General features: G+C 41.9%; 1 protein-coding gene across 2 annotated transcripts in view; it reads left to right on the plus strand.

Moving 5' to 3' along the window:
• Window positions 1-1,579: 1,579 nt before the first annotated feature.
• The window catches only part of USP3 (ubiquitin specific peptidase 3), a 91,542-nt gene continuing 69,420 nt past the window's right edge, over window positions 1,580-23,701 (plus strand). The window contains exon 1 of one of the 2 annotated variants that reach the window (XM_046651314.1): window positions 1,580-1,803. In XM_046651314.1, coding sequence (XP_046507270.1) covers window positions 1,713-1,803 — 91 coding nt within the window. In that variant the 5' untranslated portion in view covers window positions 1,580-1,712. The remainder of the gene's footprint in view (window positions 1,804-23,701) is intronic. The other variant, XM_046651321.1, reaches the window with a different exon arrangement.

Genomic DNA, 23,701 nt, shown 5'->3' on the forward strand with positions numbered 1-23,701 from the left:
CTAACAGCAATGAAAGAAAACTTGGAAAGCTGCAAAAGATCGTCGACTCTGAAATATTACTGGGGTGGGCAGAGATGCCCCAGGTGACTGGACACCATTAGGCAGAGGAGTGTGCGGAAGAAACCGAGCGGCGGCGGGGGTTGTGGGGGGGGGGGGGGGGGGGGAGGCGTGAGAAGTGACCCAGGGGGAGTCCCTGGGCTGCTCCAGGACTGCACTGCGGGGAGGTGCCCTGCTCTAACCACTACCCGGCCCAGCCCGGTTAATCATTTCCTGACCTTCCTTCCTCCTCTCGCCCTGCCCGCAGGATTGCCACATCAGCCTCCGCACCACCCTCCCCCCGCACCGGCTCGCCTCCCGGCCCTATTGCTCCTTCTCCGGGTTTTACAAGGAGCCCCAACTTTGAGGCAGTACTTGTAATAGCCCAGGACGTCCTCAAGGCCGTGCCCCAGAGAGAGCGCAGGCTAGCTCGGGTGTAATGCGTGCCCAAGCGGCCCCTTGAGGCTTGCCCTATACCCTTTCTACAAAGAGGTCAGAGAGCAGGGGATCCACTCCCCGCACGGATTAACCAATTACGGACTCAGTTTCCCCCGAGGTAAAAAGCAGAAGGTAACTGCAGCTGGCAGGGTGCTGCGAGGTTTAAATGAGGTATTGTATGTAAAGTGCCCGGTTAGGAGACAGTAGAAGGTGTTTAACCAACGTTACATCCCTTTCCCTTTTTATCACCTGGTAACCGGGACCTTGCGCTCAGCAAACCCAGGTTTCGTCTATCTCACTTAAACTTCCACCGGTGGGGGCGGTATGGAAGTTCGCCCACGTGCTCGAGGTGACGCACATGGTGAGCCACAATGACAGCGTTTGAACCCCCGTTCGTGGGCGCCCCCGCGGGCCCAGCCACGCAGCACCCAGGTGGCTGGCTAGGGCCAGGTGTTCAGAACCTAGAAGCGGGTCCGTATCGCACCTGTCGCAGGGAGCAGAACACGAAATCAGGACTGCTCCTGGACCTATACAGCCCGCTGGGCCACCAGCGGCCAGGCCCTTAACCACTCTGAGCTTGTGTCTTGTGTAAAACGGGGGCGAAAGTGCCTGCCGGCCCGAGAGGTTTTTATTTTTTTCTTCACACTTTCCTGAGAGGCCAGATTTTCTACCACCGTGCAGACGGACGACCACAACTCGCAGGATCAGTCTTCCCTGACTGCGAGCGCTCGCCGGGCCGCGGTGAAGGCAGCGGCCGGGCCCGGCGTGCCCGGACTCGGCGCCCCACCCTTCCCGGGGTAGGGGGAAGCCGCGGCCGCCCGGGGCGGCGGAGTTGGGAAAGTCACTTCCCTGCTCAGCCTGACTCGGGGCCACCCGCCCGCGCGCGCCGGGACGCCACCCCGCGGCAGCGGATGGGGGCGGGGCCGGGCCTGGGGGCGGGGACTGCCCGGGGGCGGGGCGGGGCCGGTTTAGGAAGACGGAAGCCCCCAGCCTAGGGGTGGCGGTAGAACCCGGATCCCGGATTTCCACGTTCTCCGGAGCGGGGCTCCTGGAGACGGCGGGTGGGAAAACCCGGCGCCCGGAAGCCTTTGCTTTCTTTGACGCAAGGGCTCGGGACGCAGCCGCCGTCGGCCGAGCGCCCGGCGAGGAGCGACACCAGACGGAGCCTTTGCAGTCCCGCCGCCCCCACCTCGCCCGGTCCCGGAGCCTCGGTCCTCCTCGCCGCCCTCCTCGTGGCCATGGAGTGTCCGCACCTCAGCTCCAGCGTCTGCATCGCTCCGGACTCAGCCAAGTTCCCCAACGGCTCCCCGTCGTCCTGGTGCTGCAGCGGTGAGTGCGGCCCCGGGCGGCCTGCGCGCACCCGAGGCCCCGGCTCCGCCGGGCCTGCCGTCTAGGGGCAGCTGGCGGCCGGCGCGCGGGCTCGGGGAGAGGTGAGGGCGAGCCGGGCCCGGCGGCTGGCGAGGGGTCCGCGCTGAGGCGGGCGCGGCGGGCGGAGCGGCGGCGGCTCCTTTGTTTCCCGCGGCCCGACGGCCGGGCGGGCGGAGGAGAGGCCCGCGAGGGGCGGGAGCCTGCGGGGCCCCGAGCGCGTGGGGGCAGCGGCGGGCGGGGACCCCGGCCCTCCGCGCGCGGCCCCGCCCCGCCGTGCCCGGGGGCTGTGCTCGCCGCTGGTGCGGGGTCGCGGGCCGTGGGGGCGGGTGTCCGGCCCCCACAAGGCTGCCGCACGTGCGAGTTGCGTCCCCTCCTCGACCGGCCGGGCAGGGCGCTGCTCTCTGGGCGCAGCTTTGTCTGGGCTGCGGGGTGCGCGGGGGCACTCCGCCGCCTGCCCCGGCCCCGCTTCCTTTCCCTTCGCCGCAGGCTCGGGCGACCCGATCTACTCCCAGCGAGAGCCCAGAGCCCGGAGAGGCGCTCGGAACTCGGGCGGCCGAGGTCGGAGTCTTTCATCAGCCGGGGAGGGTGAAGTTTGAAAACAGGCTGCGGGCAGAAAAGCTCGGGAGGCTGAGCCAGCAGCTGCTTTGGAGGGGCGGCTCGAGTTGCCCTTCAGATCTTTTGGGTTGTCTGAAATTGCTTTGGGATTCCCGAGTTCATGTGCTGTAGAACAGTTATTAGGTTTATGTAATGCTTTTGCGTTGCTGAAGCATCTTAACTCCTTCCTCCGGGCCCCTGGGAACCCCCAGTGCCCTCTTATTGTTTGCTCTAGCGACTTAGGATCGCACCGGCCACACTGCTTTGATTACTTCCTGGTAGGGCCCGGTGCCGCCGCTAGCGTCTTTGTTTATTAGCTTTGAGATGGTCAGTGGTAGCATGGGTGGTAGTGTAAAATTTGAATTGTGCATTTCAAAAATCCTAAGTTTATTTGAAGAAATATAGGAAAACAGCAATGGTATGATTTAGCTGTGTGGCATTTCTCATCGTGGGCCAGAACCGAGAAGATAGTTTAGAGAATGCCTTAACACTTTTGACAGGTTACTTCTTAAATACTGATTATGTCCTTGGAGAAAACACAGGTAACGCCACAAAAAAAAAAATGTGCCCTAAGATAAGGAATAGAAATAACTGCAGTTTCCTGGAGCTCTCAGAGGTGTGATGCTTTATCTTTTTCTGCATGAAGCCTTTAAAGATTAACCGGTTAACTGGTTTTACACTGCAGTATTGCAATTCTTTTATGAGGGCTGGAAATTTGTATAAATTAGCTTACCTACGAATGTATCTTCCACGGTGAATGTTGAGCATGGAACAACAAATAAGGTGTATCAAATGGCTTTACAAATTGGTTGGTGGTGCGTTAGCTACAATTGTAGCGATTGCTGTGGTGGTGTAACTGTAACGTTTAATTCCCCCCCCCCCCCCCAAAGAGTTTCGGAAAAAATTGACCAAAGTAAACACGAGGAAAAGCATACCTCATGAGGAATGATGAAATTACTCTTGCCATCTGTAGTAAACTAGAGGGATACAAATCTGACAGCACACTTCTGGCTTTTTCTAGATAAAATCACATCAAATTTCAAAATGGCCTCACTGGGCACATGCATCTAAAAAAGGAAAAGAGTTTATGCAAGTGGTCCATATCCTGTTGTGAGTCAGTCTTGCCTTTATCAGGGAGTCCACTTGAGTGTGGAAAAGAGATGCAGAAAACTGAGTATCTGTTGAGGAACTTAAGTTAAAGTGGTGCATAACTAAGAGACTTGTGCTGATAACAAGAACAAACTAGTATGTCTCACCCTAGGGGAGGAGCGATTTCTGTCCAAGGGCTAGGATGGCATCTTTGCATCTTGCAACAAAGTTTGTCTCGGACATTGCTTTCCGGGGGTGGTTCTAGTCATGCGCTTCGATTTGTAGAACCAATAAAGCTCGTTTCACAACTTTATGTGAGTTTTTGCCTTCTGTTTATGTTCTGTGAATTGAACTCATTTCATGTTGGCCTCTCATTGTAACCTGTTGGCATCCATTCATTGATATAATCTGGTGTTACTGTATTGAGCTTGATCTTGTTCTTGCCTGCCTCTTGTTTCATGATTAAATGATTAGTAAATCTGTGAGTCCTTAACTAATTCATCTTAGAGTGTTACGTATTCTGGTATTTATTCCCCAACACTCTTGAATTTCTTTTTTCTTTCTTTCTTTTTTTTTTTTTTTTGATAGAGGACCAGAAGGGTAGCCAGTGTGTTGAATAATGCTGTGACCGGGTGTTGTGTCTGATTACATTCTTATTGAAGAGGGAAAAATCCCTGTTTTGGCACTGGGACAATAAAAGTAATGCCCTTGCCTTGTTTTCTTTGGGAGCTTGCAATTACACCACAGTGAAACAGCCTTAAGGCAGCCAAGCAAATTGCAAAAGACCAACATCCTAGGCTGTACTGGCTAGCAATACATCCTTGGACAAGTGATTTTGTTCCCTTTGAGCGTGTTTCATTATGTCATCTGTAACACAGGGTAATACTTCACATTTACTTCACAGGTTGCTGTTAGGATGAGCAAGGTAATTTTTGTGAAAACATTAAGAAACACCTTATACACTTTTCAAGTAATAGGTGGTATTACAGGTCAGAACATCTTTATAAAGAGGACTCTGAATACTTAAATATCTAAAGCCTGTTAAACAGGGCCTACGACAGACTGGCTTTATGCTGAATTATGCTTTACAAGAAGATGTATTACTCAACAAGATTAGGGGGTGTAAGAAGTAATTATTCTTCAGAATTAACTTGAGCTTCTTATCTCTGGAAAGCACTGTGTGTTAGATTATATAATTGTGTACTGCAGTGGTTCTCAAACTTTTTGTTCTCAGGACCCCTTTACACTCTTATTGAGAACCCAAAGAGCCTATGTCTATTGATATTTGCTGTGTTAGAAATTAAAACAGAAAAATTTAAATAGGTATTTATTAAATGATTTACAAATAACAAGTCCATTACCTGTTAAAATAAATAATAGTTTATATAAAATATACTTTTCAAAACAAACTTAGAAAAGTGGAATTGTTTTACATTTTTGCAAGTCTTTTTGTGGTTTAACTGAAAACAAGACAGCTGGATTTTCATATCTGCTTTTGCATTCAGTCTCCTAAGAGACAAATCGTGTAGCCTCTGGAAAACACCACTGCATGCTTGTGAGAGAATGAGGGTAAACAATAAAAGTAACATATTATTATTTATGAAAATAGTTTGACCTCATATAACCCCTCAAAGGGTTTTGGAAACTCTCAGGGGTCCAGGACCACACCTTGAGAACCCACTAATATATAACTGTAGGGACAGTTAAGGACACCTACTCCTGTTAAAAGAGCTTTAAAATATTAGAGAAGTCCTTAGGGCTAGCAACATTTATGTCTTTATGGAGACTTACAGAGTTTTTGAAATGTATTATCTGGGAACAGATCATGCGGTCCAGTAGTCCCTGGCTCAAAAAAGTTACAGTCTAATCTAATTGGGGAGAGACAGGAAGCTAACTGGTTAGAAGATAAATCCACGTTGTGGTTTAAGGTAAATGTTGAAAATAGCAATCTCCTAATAAGGTAAAAGCTGATTTATGTCTAATCGTTGCTAAAGGCGTTCTCGTTGTAAATGAAAAAGTTTTAAATAAAAACTAGGACATTCTCTCAAGGTTTTTGTTATGTGCACATACCAGATGTTATTTTCAGAAGCTGGAGGCTTGGGCATTTCTTATTTTTGTGGGTAAAAGAGTTGAACCAGTGGCAAAATACAGGGGAAAAACCCCACAAATTATTTAAAAAGATGACCTAAACACGACTTCTTTCATAAGTAAGGAAAGCCAAAGACCAAGCATTTGGACTTCAGCGGTTTAGGTTGAATAACCAGTTAAATTGGAGATATTTTAATAGCATAGGCATGAGAATTTTTCCCTGATTAATTCTTCAAAGAGATGAGAATGCCTCTTTAAGTTTCCACTACACACTTGCCCTCACATTACTCTACCCAGGAAAAGTAAGTGTAGTAGTGTAAATTAAGTAAATGTTCTGCAGTTTTGGAGATAAAACCTTTTGTTGAAGATCCGTTTAGTAGGATGAGGTGCTGATTATTGATTCCTTGTCAGAGGTAATAAATTTGTAATTTGTGATAAAGCTTGTGGTAAAGGTGAGAAATCACCTTGATGGAGCGATCAGTTACTTTGTATCATATTCCTTTCACAACCTACATCTAAAGAAGACTCTTGTGTGCCCAGTAGACTAAATTTTCTAGATAGGATCAGTCATTTGTTCATCGGTAGGTCAAATGCATTTACTGCTCTTTAGTACCTTCTATTAAGTATTTATTAAGTGCCTAGCATGTAATAAGACACTCAGTAAATATTTGCTTAATGAATGAAGAACTTTCTTCCGTTTATAGCATGGCTGAAATGGTTTTTAAGTTTATGTTGAAAATAAATGCAAAGTAAGTGAGCTTCCCCTGGGAATGCTTTCACCAGTCCTTGCTCCTGGTATTTTAAAGTGAACCTTGACAGGATTGTGAACAAATGACCATCTGCAATGTTGTTACCACAATGAATTTGTATTCTTTTGTTGTTCTGTGTTTACAGATGAGCAGGTGGACATTTTAGTAGTAAATGTGGATGGGGCAGTTCAAAATCAGTGGACAGGTGACACTTTTTTCACATTAATTTTGAAGATTATTTGAATTTTAAATACTTTCTGAAGATTTTAACCTTTTTTTGCTAATATTTGTAAGATTAAGTCAAATGGAATTGTCTTTCTGGTTTTTCTGGCAGTATTCTGCCCCCACCTTCACCTCCCAGAATCTTAAAGCAGCCTCAGCGCATTTCCAAAGTCTCTAAATAATTGGTAGTAGATGTGAAAGAGCTGGAATTTAGAATGTGTTCCATGTGTTTGTTGAAAAGGCTACAGTCTGGGGATGAGCCTAATATTTTGCTGTTGTGAAGAAGTTTTGGACACATTGATCAGAAATTATTTTCTAAACAGTGTTCTTAGTACTATACAAAGGATATCCTTCATAGCCTAAGCAGAAGAAGGGATAGGTTGAGGGGAGAATTCAAACTACTTGTTTCGGTTTCCTGTTATTCATTTATCCTCAAAATAATTGCTTCTCATTGTTATTTGCTTTTACAGCATTAGCCATAGGCTTTTATAACCTCCTACTTTAAAAAAAAAATTTACTTTCTCAATTTATTTTTTCTTCCTTTATAGGCTGTGTTTAATCTCTAGATGTGTTTTGTTTTTTTGTTTTTGTCTTTGTTTTGAGGAAGATTAGCCCTGAGCTAACATCTGCTGCCAATCCTCCTCTTTTTACTGAGGAAGACTGGCCCTGAGCTAACATCCATGCCCATCTTCCTCCACTTTATATGTGGGACACCTGCCACGGCATGGCGTGCCAAGCAGTGCCATGTCCATACCCAGGATCTGAACCGGCGAACCCCTGGCCGCTGAAGCGGAACGTGGGAACTTAACTGCTGCGCCACCGGGCCGGCCCCTAACCTCCTACTTTTTCCTCATTGAAATTTATGCAATTTCCTTCTTCACTGGAATATAATAGATTAATTTTGGATCCTTCAAACTAGATTTAGAAATGCTTATGTTTCCATAGTGTTTGTAGCTCAGTAAGCAGAACAGTGAGTAATTTAGTTTGTAGCTCAGTGAGTAAATCCCTGTTTTAAAATTTGAGTCCCTCTTCCATCAAGGAGTAATTTACATGTACATTTCCCCCTAACCTGTTCAGTTTTTGTTTTTTTCTTTTTGAGCTTTTTCCCCCTTCTTGAGCTATTTTATATATTTTTGCTTCTTTGAAAAAAATTACTAGTCTCGTTTGATTAAGCTGCAGTTCCTGACCCACCTACCTATGGATTTTGTGTTCCACCTAGGTGTCAGAATAGACTTGGGCAGGTAGTTTATCAGTTTTTTGAAGTGGAAAATGTATATGGTTTAATGTGTTTTAGTGTTTTATGTTTATTAATAGCTCTTTTAGATGTGTGAGCAAGTGCATTCTAGGTGTTTCAATAGAGCTTTCCTAGACAGATGGCTCAGAAGGAAGTATTTAGATTCTCAGCAGGGGCTGGTACTTTTTGGAGGGTGTATTTATGATGAAGCTTACCTTGATTGACAGTTCACAATGCTGAGAATAGCATCAACAACAGTAACAGCTTGTTCATTTTACCTAGAATTGTTTACTGCCAAGACCTCTCAAGATGCTCTGCGATTTGTAGTAGTCTGTTTTGAGAATGTATATAAGAGTAGGTCTCTTTCAGACTGAAAGGAAATTTACCTAAAAATTGTTCATTGCAATTGTATCCTGAAATCTTTTGGAGTTGTTGAGTGAACTTTCACTTAGAAACTTGTAAATAGAGATCATCTTTTAACTGCTGTGAGTCTGCAGCTGTTAGTATCTAGTAATTCCAGATGTTTTCTCATCTATTAGTTTTACTGAGTAGGAGGAGAACTGAGAACAACGTAAAGCAACTTCAAAGCAGTTTGCTAGCATTTAATCCTGACTAATTTAATTAACTACCCATCCTTGTAGTTTTTCCTGTTTTATAGATTGTGAAACTGAGACAAAGATTAAGAGAATTGCTTAAGATGCTTGGGGGTATTAGAGATAGCCCAAAGCTTAAATTCAAATACCATTCAAATCATACTTTTAGCTTGCTTTTTAATTTTTTTTTAATTTGAAATTTCAAGGTGACATTTTTTTTTAAAGATTTTATTTTTCCTTTTTCTCCCAAAGCCCCCAGTACATAGTTGTGTCTTTTTAGTGGTGAGTCCTTCTAGTTGTGGCATGTGGGTTGCTGCCTCAGCATGGCTTGACGAGCAGTGCCATGTCCACGCCCAGGGTTCGAACCGGCAAAACCCTGGGCCTCCAAAGCAGAGAACTCAAACTTAACCAGTGGGCCACAGGGCTGGCCCCTAGCTTGCCTTTTGAAAAGCAGGGTCGTTATTTTGTTGTCTAGTAACTTAATGTTTGATAATCTGAAGGATTTTAAGTGTTTGGAAACATACTTGAAATAATTCCTTTAAGATTTTTGACATGAAAATACATTTTAAATTCCACATTTTGAAAATAATTTATTTTAGAATTCTGTATTTGATTAGCCCTTCTTCCTCCTATTTATTGATTAAAGTGCAGGTAAGTTGGAACAAAATTGGTAATACAATTGGAAGAAAACAACTGTTTTTGAATGTCTTAACTTTGTTACCGGTCAGATCTAATTTTTTTATAGGCTGCTATTCACATTAGCACAGATGTAAAACCAGCCTTCTCCACATATCTATGGGTAAAATGCAATTAGCTTTTGGTTATTTTAAAGATGTGCTTGGTTTCTTGAAGTTGCCCCCTCCCATGTCTTCATTTGGTTCTGGCAGAGATACTTCTTGGAGGGGTTTTGTTGTGGGTGGGGGAGGGGGGAATTCTTAAAATGTGGAATTTTGCTTTTGCCTCTGGTAGCTCAGAGGTTATTTGAATCTTTGCTTTTAGGCAGTGTACTTTTTGGTTCCATTTAGTTAACATTCAAAGATTTTCCAATTGTATTTCTTGTAAAAGTTAATTATAGTTTTTAGACTGCAGAGCTTACAACAGATCTCTCTCAAGATAGACTGAAAAATAGGTATATATATGCTATTTACAGATGTATAAAATGCAGATGAGCTTAGAAACACAATTTCAGATTCTGAAAACTATTGTTGGAGTTAAACTTGGACGTTGAAAATGAAATTTATTGTTGTCTTACTGCTTGTGTTAGCTAAATGCTTCACAATTAATAAATACGGGCTAATTAAATTTTATAAGACCCTTTTGAGGAGGGAGTTCAGAGTTTAAGATGAACCAGCTTGTATCTTTGAAAAGATGACATAACCAACGGGATTTTATCTGGGAACTTTGTACTCTGCTTTAGGATTGAAGAGCTCTATCAGTGGGCTGTTGTCCATTTTGAGTAGATGCTCTGTCCTGATATTTCCATTGTCCCAGCTGGGTGTAAGACAGCTTTGCAGAAGGCTGCTAGCCTGTCTATCCTTGACCCGCCCTGAAGTCTCTTAATTTTAGGGACTGTTCTTGTTCTATCGCATCACCAGGAAGAGCCGGCTGGTGATTAACTGTCATATTCCTGCAGGTTTAATTTCGCCGATTATAAGGTAGTACACTTATTGTTTTAGCTTCTTTAAATCTTTATCCTTACTGACTATGTTCACGTTTTTTTTCTTTTAATACTAGATTATTGTCCATTCTTTTGTTTTGAAATTTGTTGCACAATATTGGAATGGTAAGTGGTAATATTTTGATCAGAAGTTTTGAAAATAACTTGAAGGATAAAGATGCTGAAATTTCTAGGAAACCAATTTTTGTGATAGAATGTTTCCCTGGCATAATTGATAGATAACATGATAGAGAAATGTCCTGATATAATATTTTTTAAAATTTTTAAAATTTTTTGAGGAAGATTACCCCTGAGCTAACATCTGCCACCAATCCTCCTCTTTTTGCTGAGGAAGACTGGCCCTAAGCTAACATCTGTGCCCATGTTCCTCTACTTTATATGTGGGACGCCTGCCACAGCATGGCTTGACAAGCAGTGCATAGGTCCACACCGGGGATCCGAACCAGCAAACCCCGGGCCACCGAAGTGGAACATGTGAACTTAACCAGTGCGCCACCAGGCGGGCCCCCTGATGTAATATTTTTTAAAAAGAACTTATATGTAACTTAGAGACTCTGAGGCTGATGCATATTATTGAGTGATTTTTAATGTTAGTGTCACACGGTAAATTTTCTTTCACTTAACTGAGATTAACTCTAGTTTCCATCTGAACTATTTTGAGTGTTAGTAATGAGATGTGTTAACAATGGAGAAATTGCTCTGCAACAACTAAGGACTCAAGCTTTACCTTATGCATATGAAGTGGCTGCAAGAACTCAAGATTCAGGTCATGAAATATATGTTTCTTAAATTGGCCATGAGCTAACATCTGTTGCCAATCTTTTTTCTTCTTCTTCTCCCCAGAGTCCCCAGTACATGCTTGTAGATTCTAGTGGTATGTCCTTCTGGTTCTACTGTGTGGGACGCCGCCTCAGCGTGGCTTGATGAGCAGTGCTAGGTTTGCACCCAGGACCCGCACCAGTGAAACCCTGGGCCGCTGCCAAAGTGGAGCACGTGAACTTAACCCCTTGGCCATGGGGCCAAACCCCAGGCCATAAGAATTTAATTCTGAGAGCTTAACTGCATCAATTTCTTTTCAGTTATTTCAGGTGTGTGTTTGTGTATAGTCTTTTTAGAGCCTCATTTTAAAGAAGATTTTTTCAGGTTTTTGTGTGTTTTTTTCTCTTTGAATAATTAATAGAGATTTTTGGGAAAATGTGGGCCAGATTTTAAAATTATGCCTGTTGGTTGTAAAAAAAAATCCATCTTTTGGTTTTTTAAATAATTAGAACAGCTATTAGAGTTTGCAGTGCCTGTTTTCTGTAATATTGGGTATCTAGCCCTTTAAGCAGAGTAGAAGTATGTGCCCAGTTTATATTTTTTTCTTTCCATTTCTTCATGAGTAGTCCCATTGATTTTAAAAGAATAAAGAGTTTCCCAGCACACCAGTAAGTACAAGTGTGGTAATTTTTTCCCCTGCTTTGTGCTTTCACACTAACCTTTATTATATAACTACAAAAAACTAGAAAGAGAATTGTACAATGCAGATATTAAACCTATTGTTCTCTGAGTAAAGTCTTTGATAATAAGAGGTCCCCAAACCTCTTAATTATTTTATTTATGGGAGGGAGTGCTTCCTATAAAAACATATATATAAGAATCTTTTCTTATATTGCATGCACTTAACTGTTTTGAAATAGTAGTTGTGTGGTGTTTACATTTATGACTTGATTCATTCTTTTGAAGATCTCACGATTGTTCAACCATGGATTTGCTTACTCAGGTTGTTGGCAAAACCATGGAATTGCATCAGATTTTGCTATATTAAATAAATAGAAATATTGGATGTCAGAATTTTTCTTAAGTGACTCATGGCTTTTGTGTTCATTCTCCATGTAATCAGCTTCATAGGGGAAGTTATTTTTGAAACAGTATAAACTCCTGGTAATTATTCTGTAGTTATTTATGTCTGGTCTTCCAAAGGCAAAAGTGGCTCATTTTGGCTCTGATTTAGGAATCTGCTTTGGCTTTAGCATTTTTAATCCTTCTGCCCACTACCTGTTCCCCTCATTTGGAGGTAGGGGCACAGTTCCAGTGTTTAGCTGAAGTGGTGCAGTAGGTATAGCTTAATAGCTTCGTTAGGTATTTTTCACCAAAGTAGGTCTGAACAAGTCTGAGTTTGTGATAGAATGAATAATAACAAATTTGTTCAGTGCATTGCAGTTTTTGAGAATATGTAGTTTCATATACATTGTTTCCATATGTTGTTTTCCTTTGATGTTGAAAACTGATTTCGGAAATCCATTTCAAAATAGAGTAAAATGCTTGAGCCAGTGAGGGGACCAGCCTTATGGATCAGCATTTGCCTCTGTGTGGGAGGTCAGCAGGACCAGATGCCCTCTCTTTTCTGGCTCTGTAGGTATCTGGATCTGTTAACATATAGATGACAAATTTTGGCCAGCTCAGAAATTACATTCTCTACTAGAGGACACATATCATTAGCTCCGTAAATTAGCCTTGCAGTATATAGGGGATTCAGTAGTGTCTGGCTCCAAATGATAAACTGCTATTGTAATTTTTATGCCATGTAATAGATTTTAGATATACTTTTTTTTTTTAAGATGAATAAAGTGCTTTGGGCAGTTTCATAAATTGATACGACTGTTGTATCAATTTATCTTTTAAAGATTAACCCATGTTTTCTAAAAGTAATATATATACACAGTTGTCGTAGTATCAAAAGGTTTAAAATAGAACAGCAGTCTCTCTCCCCCCCACCCTCATTCTTACTGTCCGCAGACAATGGCTGCAAGCTCTGTTTAGCTTTCTTTCTCATGTTGACCTGCATTCTTCTAAGTAATAACTGTTATTTCCTAATTTATCAATTTTAGGCATTATCTCTTGCCATCTTGCTATAGTAAATGAGGACATTAGTGTTTGAAGTACTTTCCCTTCTGCCCCTCTCTCCATTTCTCACTATAATTAGATTACAAATTTTGGTTAATATGGTGATTACTTTTTCTTTCTTGTCCAGCATTTTATTTTTCCTTGAGTTAATAACTGCCTTTAAAAAAATTGCTTGATTTACCTTCTACACATTTCTCTCCCACATGTACCTATAAATCTGTCAAATGTCTGTGGATGTTATTTTCCAAGCACTTAAACAGATAGATAATCTCTTAGTACTGTTTTTTCCTGCAAACCTCCTTCTCAGAGCCGTTTTGCTCCCATTTGAACTAATTATTCTCTAGGCCTACTGGACAGTTTTTATCCTATGGTTCCCTTGCTGTTCTCTTGTATTAGTGCTCACATTTCCTGGATCCCATATCTTTCTTTTTCTTGGTTCGTTAGAGTGTTTTGCTGGAGTACATCGTTTAGCTCTCCACTCCTGGGAGGCAACTTTTTGACTCCATGAAATTCTGACACATTTTAATTTTAATTTTTAATTTTTTAATTTTTCCTTTTTCTTCCCAAAGCCCCCCAGTACATAGTTGTGTATTTTTAGTTGTGGGTCCTTCTAGTTGTGGCATGTGGGATGCCGCCTCAGCGTGGCTTGACGAGCAGTGCCATGTCCATGCCCAGGATCCGAACTGGCAAAACTCTGGGCCGCCGAAGTGGAGCACGTGAACGTAACCACTTGGCCATGGGGCCGGCCCCAAGTCTGACACTTTTATTCTACCTTTATATTTGATTACTTGGCTGGCTTTAGAATATTAGTTAGAAAAAAAATTTCCCTTAGAATTATGAAAGCTTTGTTCCTTTGTTTTTAGGCTTCCATTGTTGCTGTTGAGAAACCTGATGGCTTTCTGATTACTGTTCCTTCATACATATCTTTTCATTCTTTTTCCTGGAAGCTTTTAGGATACCCTTTTTATCCTTGGTGTCCTGAAATTTCGACGTAATGTCTTGGCATGGGTACTTTTTCTTGTATTGTGATGGGTACTCAAGGGATCTTTCAATCTACGTATATGTTTAATAGCACACTCATCCTCCCATACTTACAGCTCCTAATTTGTACTTTTTTCTTTCTGGAACTTCTGTTAATTGAATGTTGGGTGTCCGGGTAGAACCTGTAACTTTCTTATCTTTTTATTCCTTTGCCTTTTGGTTTCAGTTCCTGTGATATTTCCTTGATTTTTTTCTTCCCTTCTACTGACTTTTGATAATCATTTTTAATTTTCAAGAGCTTTTCCTCCTTTTTCTGACTGTTGCTTTCTCATACATCCTGTTGCTGCTGTTTTTCGTTATCTTCTCTTATTACTCCAGGGTTTGAGAGTCTGTTTTGAAGTTTTCCTGTGCTCCCTGCATTGTTTCTGTTTCCTCTGGGTTCCTATTTTTCTGGTTAAAATCATTCTCTCTGACTGGAGGTTTTCTTCAAGGATCTGTTTCACATAACAGGGAGGCACTCAAGAGGTCAGTCAGAGAGTGGGGCTTGTCTACAGAGGGCTTCACTGTGAGCTGAGGGAGCAGGCCGCCTTCTTCATCGGACGAAGACTCGCAAGATGTCTGTCTGGAGAATTTTTTGGGCACTATTTAGTTTTTCAGTCTTCCCTCTGGGGGCTGTCCCTCTGGCTGCGTATGTTCTGACATCAGAGCGTAGGCAGTTCCATGATTCAGTTGTTCCTCACAGCCCTTGGCCCTCTTGTTTTCAGTCCCATCCTCACCCTTGCTGTCTCCTGTGCCCAGTGTCCCTGAGCCCAGAGGGCCCCCCTCCCCTCGCCGCCTTTCTTCTCCGAGGGCACTTAGGCTGTAGCTTCCTTTGCACTACTGAGGTTATTGCTGCTCCTCTAACTTCTTTCTGACTTCCAAAAACATGTTGGAATCTTTTGTTTGCTTTGGTTGCCTCGCATGTTCTCTTCATCCTTGTAAGTTAATATCTGTTGAATTCCTTTATTGTCATTTTAGTGGGATGTTAGGAGGGAGAGGAAATAAGAGAGAAGTTGGTCTTCCATGTTTAATTTGGTGCCTATTTTTAAATGAAATATTTTTAATCCAGTTTTTAGGGCAAATGCTTTGCCGCATTAGAAATGGATCTTATTCAGAGAGTTAAATCACTTAAAAATGAAATTTTGCATTCGTCTATTTTGAGTAAAAGTTCAATTATTTTTCTGTCTGGGAAACCTTGAAATCAGAGAGCTGGAAGTGGCCTTGGAAACATTTGTAGCAGTAGTAGTTAATCACGTGCTCTGGATCCAGGTTCATTTTAAGCAATTGATTGGTCCTTTTCCGTGCTCATCACTGCTGTTTTACCACCTGAGTACTCAGACCCAGCTGTTTCTGGTACTTCTCTAATTCGATTCTTACTACGTTCCTTCATGTTATACTGTTGACTGGGGTACGGAATGGCAGTAGGACAAGACAGTTGTACATAGGTTAGAAATAAGGATTTGGGCATCCGTTTTCTCTATAGGTCTCAGAGCATTAGTGAGTATTATAAATTGCAGATGGTCAGAGGAATGGCATCTCAGATTCCCAGATAGTGCTGCTGGCCCTCTCAAGTGGTTGATGACTTCCAGTCTTTTGTTCTAACAAGTGGGCATTGGAGTAGGTGGGCGATCTCCTCCTGCATTGCTAGATAACCATGTAAAAGATTGGCTAGCAGAGCTTCCCATCAGAGGGGCCACGAATGGATTACCCATGTGTTGAGATGATGATTCCCCACCCTAGGGTGGCTGCATCCTCCAAGCAGATCACTTCTGGCCCTGAGAAGCGTCTTCAGTTTATGATCGTCTGCCGTACAGATGTTATCTTTTTCAGTGCAAGCCCTGACATGGAAAAGGTTGGGAACTTAAGTAGGCTAAAGAACAGGCTTCAACGTTAGTCTCTGAGAGCCAGGGACATTACCCCTTAAAGAGAACCAGGTAATAAGGTGGATAAAGAAGAACTGAATTATGTGGGATAGAAGTTTAGACCTATCAGTTCATAAAAATAAGCTGATCACCATATCACCATATCATATTAAGTCTGGTATGATTTGAAATGATTCCTATTTATTTCTTTGCTAAAGCAAAAGTTAGAAATTAAAATATATTTAATTAAATTAATTAGTTAATTTTTTAAAGGTCACCTTTTCTTTCTTATTCCTATGTCAAGTAATTTTTTATTGGATGCCAGACATGGTGAAGTTCATATCTTGGGGTGCTGGATTTTTTGTTGTGTTGCTTTAAAGAGTATTGGAGTTTTTGGGGGTTTTTTTTGAGGAAGATTAGCCCTGAGCTAACTACTGCCAATCCTCCTCTTTTTGCTGAGGAAGACTGGCCCTGAGCTAACATCGATGCCCATCTTCCTCTACTTTATATGTGGGATGCCTCCCACGGCATGGCTTTTGCCAGGCGGTGCCATGTCCGCACCTGGGATCTGAACCGTCGAACCCTGGGCCGCCCAGAAGCAGAATGTGTGAACTTAACCACTATGCCACCGGGCCAGCCCCTAAAATACATTTTAAAATGACTTGACCTGTAACCCTATTGTAGTGGATATTGGAATATAGACTAGTTCACATTAGGACCTTAGCCTCTTTCTTGGTCTGAATTTTGACATTTTCACTCATTGCCATACTGATAATGTACTGACAGTACACTAAATAAAGTAGATACCCAAGGTATATTTTGATCAATTAGATTGGTGAGCTGTGATTTAATGAGTTTACTATATTTCAGTATGGTTTTCACACTTAAGTTGCTTCCGTACTTAAATGTTTTATCTGAGTAGCATCTTATTAAGTTGTCTAAACCTCCTTGCACATCTCTCAAAATGTGGTTCTTTTTTTTTTAAACCTGACCATTTTTTTTAATGCTTTTTGGTGAGGAAGATTGGCTCTAAGCTAACATCTGTTGCCAATCTTCCTCTTTTTTTCCTTCCCAAAGCCCCAATACTTAGTTGTATCTCCTAGTTGTAAGTCCTTCTAATTCTTCTGTGTGGGATGCTGCCACAGCATGGCTTGATGAGTGATGCGTAGATCGTTGCCCAGGATCTGAAGTGGCAAACCCTGGGCCGCCAAAGGAGAGCATGCAAACTTAACCACTCAGCCACAGGACTGGCCCCCTCAAAATGCGCTTCTAAAATGCATTTGCCTCCTAAAGTATTTTTCACATTAGATATAAAATTTAATAATTTTGACATTCAGGTGATTATAGTAGTTATATCAATTTTGAAATAAGCTTATTAAAATTGAATATTTTTATATCATTCATTTGATGTTTTGAATATAACTTAATTTTAGGTCAGATATAGGAGGAGTTTCTGAAGGATTTTTGCTGACTTGAACTTATGTATTTAGAATTTTTCTGTGAAAAGGAATTGACAACTACAATTCTTTTTGAACGTAAACTGAGGAAAAAAATTCTGAAAATTAGCAGTCATGGTATTTGTGGGCGTATGTTACCTGTGTTGTACATAATAGCAGCCACCAGAATTAACCCTGACAGCCGTTTTATTCCGTTTAATATATTTTTAGGGGAAAGGAACTGGCATTCACTGAGTGCTTTCTGTTTGTTAGGCCCTTTGCTGTGCACTTTATATTGTTTGTCTCATGAAATCCTTCCTTGGCTGTGTGAGGAAGAGGTGGTATTTGTCCCATTTTACAGATGAGGAAACAGGCCCTGTAACCAATTGCTTTAAGGTCACAGAATAAAAGAACGGTAAAGGGGCTGGCCCCGTGCCCGAGTGGTTAAGTTCACGCACTCCGCTTCGGCGGCCCGGGGTTTCACTGGTTCGGGTCCTGGCTGCAGACATGGCACCGCTCGTCAAGCCATGCTGAGGCCGCGTGCCACATGCCACAGCTAGAAGGACCCACAACTAGGTACTGGGGGCCTTTGGGGAGAAGAAGGAAAAATAAAATCTTTAAAAAAAAATGGTAAAGCTAGAATGTAGAGGTAAGACAGGTTCTGTTCTGTCAGTTCTGAAGGCCGTGCTTGCTTCATTCTATCACATGATCTCTAACATGTTTGTTCTGAGTCTACAGAGCGACAGTTAAATTCTTAGGAGCGTAATCCAGTCCATTTGGTACATTTTTGTATTAAAGAAGGAAGGAGTCTTTTGGCAGGGTTAGGGGTCAAGGGCAGGTGATCAAGGCCTCTGCCTAGTTCAACCAAATTGACGTAAAGCAGAGTTCCTTTCCCTGTGCCCCTCACCTGCCTCCTTCTGGGCTGACTGTGGAACAATTTGCTAGGAACTTTAAGGGAAAAGTGTAAGTACTTCCTCAGAAATCTTGGGGTTCTGGTTAGGATGTGGTCTCGTCATCTCAGTTACAAAGGCCTAGAATCAGCCATTGCTGGGTGTGATGGGGATCAAGTCAGACTGGCTGAGGAATATGTCAGAACTCTTAGCGTAAAGATAGAACTGGAAACAGATATGGAGTAGGATGTTCTCAACTCTTATTCAGAGTCAGTTTCTCAAATCCAACCTTCAGTAAAATCTTAGGTTTCCCAGAGTGCTTATTTAAGAACATAATCCGGAGAGGCAAAAGGAGTGAAGGAAAAGGCTTTGTAGCTTTTAATGAAGAGGAAAAGAATTCCTGCAAGTGCCATTAACACTTTCTTAAGGATCTTTATCCAGATTTCTGTGGAAATAGTGCGTTTGAGATGGTAAAGCTTGTTTTTCAATATAGGGCAACATTAGGAGTGATATTTGTGCTCAAGAAGGACCTAGGTTGTCTTATGGTAATGACAGCACACATGGATTTGAGTTATTAAAATGTTGATGGGATACTGAAAGAGCCAGTCTAGTGCATGATGGCAGCTTAGATGGTGATAGACCGAAATGTCTTTACTCTTTTACTACCTCTGTTGTGGAGGGGAAAGTCTAGTGTTTGGATAGCTTGACTCCTATTGGGTAGAACCTCTTGAAGATTCCCGTTCTCACTTCTACTAAACAGCAGTGTCAGTCATTCCAGTGAATTTTTTGGCAGGGTTGAGTGAGGGGTGTTATATCACTGACACTTTTCCTTCTGCAGGTGGTGCTCTGGTTATCTGTTGCTGCATAACAAACTATCTTACATCCTAGTGGCTTAAAACAACCATTTTATTTTGCTTATGATTTTGTGGGTCAGGAAATCAGGATGAACTTGGCTGGTAATGTATCAGCTGGAGTACCTGGGGCTGGAGCATCCTCTTCCAAGATCACTTCTTAACTCACATGTCTGGGACCTCTCTGCTCCCAGGTCTCTGTCTCTGTCTCTGTCTCTCTTTCTTTCCCAACCCCCCATCCCCATGATGTCATATTCTCCAAGGTCTCTCCATGTGGGTGAGCATCTCACAGTGTGTTGTTTTCAGGGTGATCAGACTTCTTACATTGTGGCTGGCTTCCCTGAGATAAAGCATTCCATGCTATAGCAAGAGGAAGCTGTCCATTTCTTAAGGCCTAGACCTGCAGATTGACACGGTTACTTCTGCTGTATTCAATTGGTCAGGGCAATCATAGAGCCTGTTCAGATTCAAGGAATGAGAACATAGACCTGCCTCTTAATGGCAGGAGTGTCAAAGAATTTGTGGCCATCTTTAATCTATCACAGGGCCATTAAAAAGAAAGGAGAGTGGTTGTGAGAAATACTGAATTGTGACTTTACCAGCCTATTTACTTATCTAATGATTCAGGAAAGAGTAATTGATTGCTTGAATAAGAATAGGACTGAGGCAAGAGAGAGCTGCTGCTAGAAGGAGGAAGGTGGAAAAGATTGATGGGGGATGTGGAAAGACAATCAAGATAAGCTTTGCTTCGTAATTGCCTTCCCTGCCTTGGCCCTGAACTCTTGGTTCTGTGATCTGGGCCTTGAGTCCCAACCTGCCACGTCTGGTGACTTTGGATTTGGTGCTCAGGTTCGTCTCCTCCTCCAGTATTTGGACCTCTGCTTAGTCTGCCAAGCTCTGCCTTGGCTCACTCCTTGGGCCCTGGGCACCCCCTGTTGCTTTTAATATGAATTCTTCTGTTTCCCTGTTCCCTGAGAATCCAATGCCCACTCCCAAAATAAGCAGCCTTGGAGTGAGGGAGGGGTCACAGACAATGATTTTGGTTGCACTCAGGCTGCTTTAGCACCTTTGGCAGTTGCTTGGGATAGCTGGATTTCTTCTTTTCTGGACTGCATTATGGCCCAGTTCCTGCTCTTTATGTCACTTTACCAATAAGATAGGAGAGACTTTAGAACCTTTAGCAACGAATAGGCTTGTGAGCATATGGTTCAAAGAGTATTTATGGTATAAAGATTATATGCCTTGCTCTTAAACATCTAAAAATATATCAGTTGGAGGGTAAATTGGATTAGTCTTGGAATATATTTCTACTTATATGTACTGAAATATTTATAGAATTTTTATGATAATACTGCCCTATCCTCCAATTTCAAGAGGAATAACACTTTCACTGTTGATACTTTTATGGAGTGTGTGTGTGTGTGTTCTGAATAACAGCTGCAAAAATTTTGTTTTCATTGATCGTATTTTTACAAACCCATAGAGTTGTAATCTTGGATTCTGGTCTGACTTACCACTCATGCTTTTTAATAATTTAGAACAAGTCCATTTCATTAGGACAACTTTATCATACCAGTATCTTTAAATTTAAGACATTTAAAATTTATTTTTATTATAAAAGAAGTAATGCTTTCTGAAAAAATTCAAACAATACTGTTGAAAGTAGGTCCATGTGGCTTCAATCTCCCATCCCATTCCTTTTACATAGCTGTTAACAGTTACTATATATCCTTCTAGACTTTTAAAAATTTATATACAGGCATATAATATATACCCAGAAACAGTATGGAATCTTTTTAAAACAAAAATGACAACCTTCTGGATTTACTGCTTTGTAGCAGTTCATGACTTCAAACACTGTATGAGTTTGAGTTCCAGTTTCGTCACTAACTTGGCAAGTTCATAAATTCTCTGTGCCTCAGTTTCCTTGTCTATAAAACAGGCCAAATAATAGCATGCACCTCATTGGATTGTAGAGGATTAAATGGAGTAATATTCATAAAGTGGTTGTAGTAGTGCCTGGCACATACTACGTGCTAGATACATCCTAACTAGATAAAAATGAACTTGCTTTTTAAAAAACACATATCATAGATGTTTTCTTATGGGTTGCTAGTAATTTTAGAGTGGAGCACTTTAAAAATTGTGCGTGTGTTGGGGGCTGTTTTGAGTTTCACTGTTGTGGCAGCATTGTTTATCTGTAACATTTTTTTTTTAAAGATTGGCACTTGAGCTAACAACTGTTGCCAATCTTTTTTTTTCCTGCTTTTTCTCCCCAAATCCCCCCCCCCCCCCCCCCCCAGTACATAGTTTCGTATTTTAGTTGTGGGTCCTTCTGCTTGTGGCTTGTGGGACGCCGCCTCAGCATGGCCTGATGAGCAATGCCATGTCTGCGTCCAGGATCTGAACTGGCGAAACCCTGGGCCGCTGCAGTGGAGCATGTGAACTTAACCACTCGGCCACAGGGCCAGCCCCCTGTCTGTAACAGTTTTGAACAGTGATTCCACACACTTCCCACCCCTGCTGTGGCAGTGGGTTGCTGTTACTGATAGGCATTGTGTTGGGCATGTGTTTGCTTCTTGGGGGTGGTGGGAAGCAGGAAAAAAGTTGGAAACCGTTGGTTTAGAAAATTGTACTATGTTAGCAATTATCTCTTTGTTAAGCTTTTAAAGAAAATTAGGTGGAGAGTCGAGTTGGAAGAATTTTATCTATAGGGGAGGATAACATGATTGTTTCATCTGTTTTTTGGCTTATGTTCTTTGAATAATTTTATAATTAGAGGGGACATGCTCATCACCTAGTCTTCATTTTACAGTGAAGAAACAGGCCCAGAATAGTAGTGATTTTCTCCGTTCTATAGTTAGTGATGGTAGAACCAGGACTAGAATCCTGGTCATCGGATCCTCGCCTTTGTGAATTCTCTACCACTTGAAAGCAACTATTGAATAATGGATGCTGTATAAATGGCTTGCCTGTCAGTGCTGTGTGCTTGGACTATTTTGTGCCTAGAGACAGTGACTAAGTTGTATCATAAGAAGTAGTGCATGTTTTATAAAAAATTTTTAGAATTCCAAGAGAATTGTTGATAGGCCTTGAATATCAAATGTACCGTATATTATTAGGTTCCATGTAGTGAATACTAAGGATGTTGAAGATCAGTGATATTGTGGAAAGAACATTATATTCAGTGTGGGTGCCATTTTGTCTTATGAACTCCTTGTCTTCTTAGTGCAACCTGAAAACATTCATGGTAAATAGGCCCCTTTAAGCACAGAACTCCCTAGTTTTCTGTCTTATCTCTTGATAAAGGAGAAGATTATTCCCTTCACAGGAATGGTAGGGAGGAAAACCACATCGGTCTGTAGATCACTTGGATGCCTTCCTTCTTTCTCTGTGCCTCATCAGTTCTCACCTCCCAGTTTCCAGGAGTGTTAAAGCTTTTGGGGGCTTTAGGAAGAAGACATGAGTGTGAGCATATTTTAGAGGCTGGGGCTCCTCCACTCCTCTCCCCTGCCTAGCATGTCTTATAGCTTCTACCTTCAGGAGAGTGGCCGTAGCTCAGGAGAGGATCGAGATTCCCCACTCCCGCCAAAGGGGCCCATGTGCCAACTTGCAGAGCTTCTGTCTGAGGTGAGAACAGGGCCAGAGGAAGGTTCTGAGGCCATAGCCGAAGGAAGAGAGTGAAGGGAGCCTAGCTAGTACCAACCTCCAGACTGAGATGCCCAGGGATTGAGAGAGGAGCCACTGAGCTTGGGGCTGGAAGAATCTAAGCAAAGAGGAGAGACTGCTGGAGGAGAGAGTTACTTTGAGGAAATTTTATAATCTAAGTGAAAGAAGACAAACCTCCATTTATGAGACTGCAGTGACTCTGCTGTGGCCAAGGGTAACTGTGAGAAACACACTGCATGGCTTCCTTGCCTTGACGTCACCTCGAAGTGTAATTAGGTGTCATAAAAAGAGCGCTTATAAGTTCTCAGACTTATCTTTTTGAACTTCTACAATTTTCCATCCTTATTACCCTCTTTCTCTTATGTTTCAGCATTTAAGATAAAAAAATTTAAAAACCTTCAGTTTAATATTTTTGTGTTTTGCTGGGTAAATAGTATATTCATAGCTTAAAAATATTTTTATTGACTATGTATGGTTTTACTTTATAGAAAAATGTGGCATTTAGTACATCTACAACCACCACCTCTATCTAGTTCCAAGACATTGTCATCACCCCAAAATAAACCCCATTTCAGTTATATTATGGTTCATGTAGAATTTTAGAGAAGAACCTGGAAGCTGTGTTTTCATGACTTCCATGGGAAATATATTCATCCTACAGATGAACTTTTGAAACTCATCTGTTTATAAATTGAGACTGTCTTTTATAATAAGATATTTTCCCCTTAAGGTGATTAAAATAAATAATTTTAAGATTATTTGTAGCGTTCTTTTATTCATGCTATGATCTGTTCTGTTCTTAACATTGAGAGTTTGTTTAATTTAAAGCCAGTATTTTTCATTCTATTTGATAATTGCCTTAAGTACATTAAAGTTTCTTAATTTGGATGAGATGTGTATAAACAGAGTGACTATTCCTGAAAGCAATGCAACAAATGGCTTCAGAATCCCCCATCATACCCTATTCTCTATAGCTTCCTAGCCTTCAAGTATTTTTC

The sequence above is a fragment of the Equus quagga genome, chromosome 2 (assembly GCF_021613505.1).
Source record: "Equus quagga isolate Etosha38 chromosome 2, UCLA_HA_Equagga_1.0, whole genome shotgun sequence".
Classification (NCBI taxonomy): Eukaryota; Metazoa; Chordata; class Mammalia; order Perissodactyla; family Equidae; genus Equus; species Equus quagga.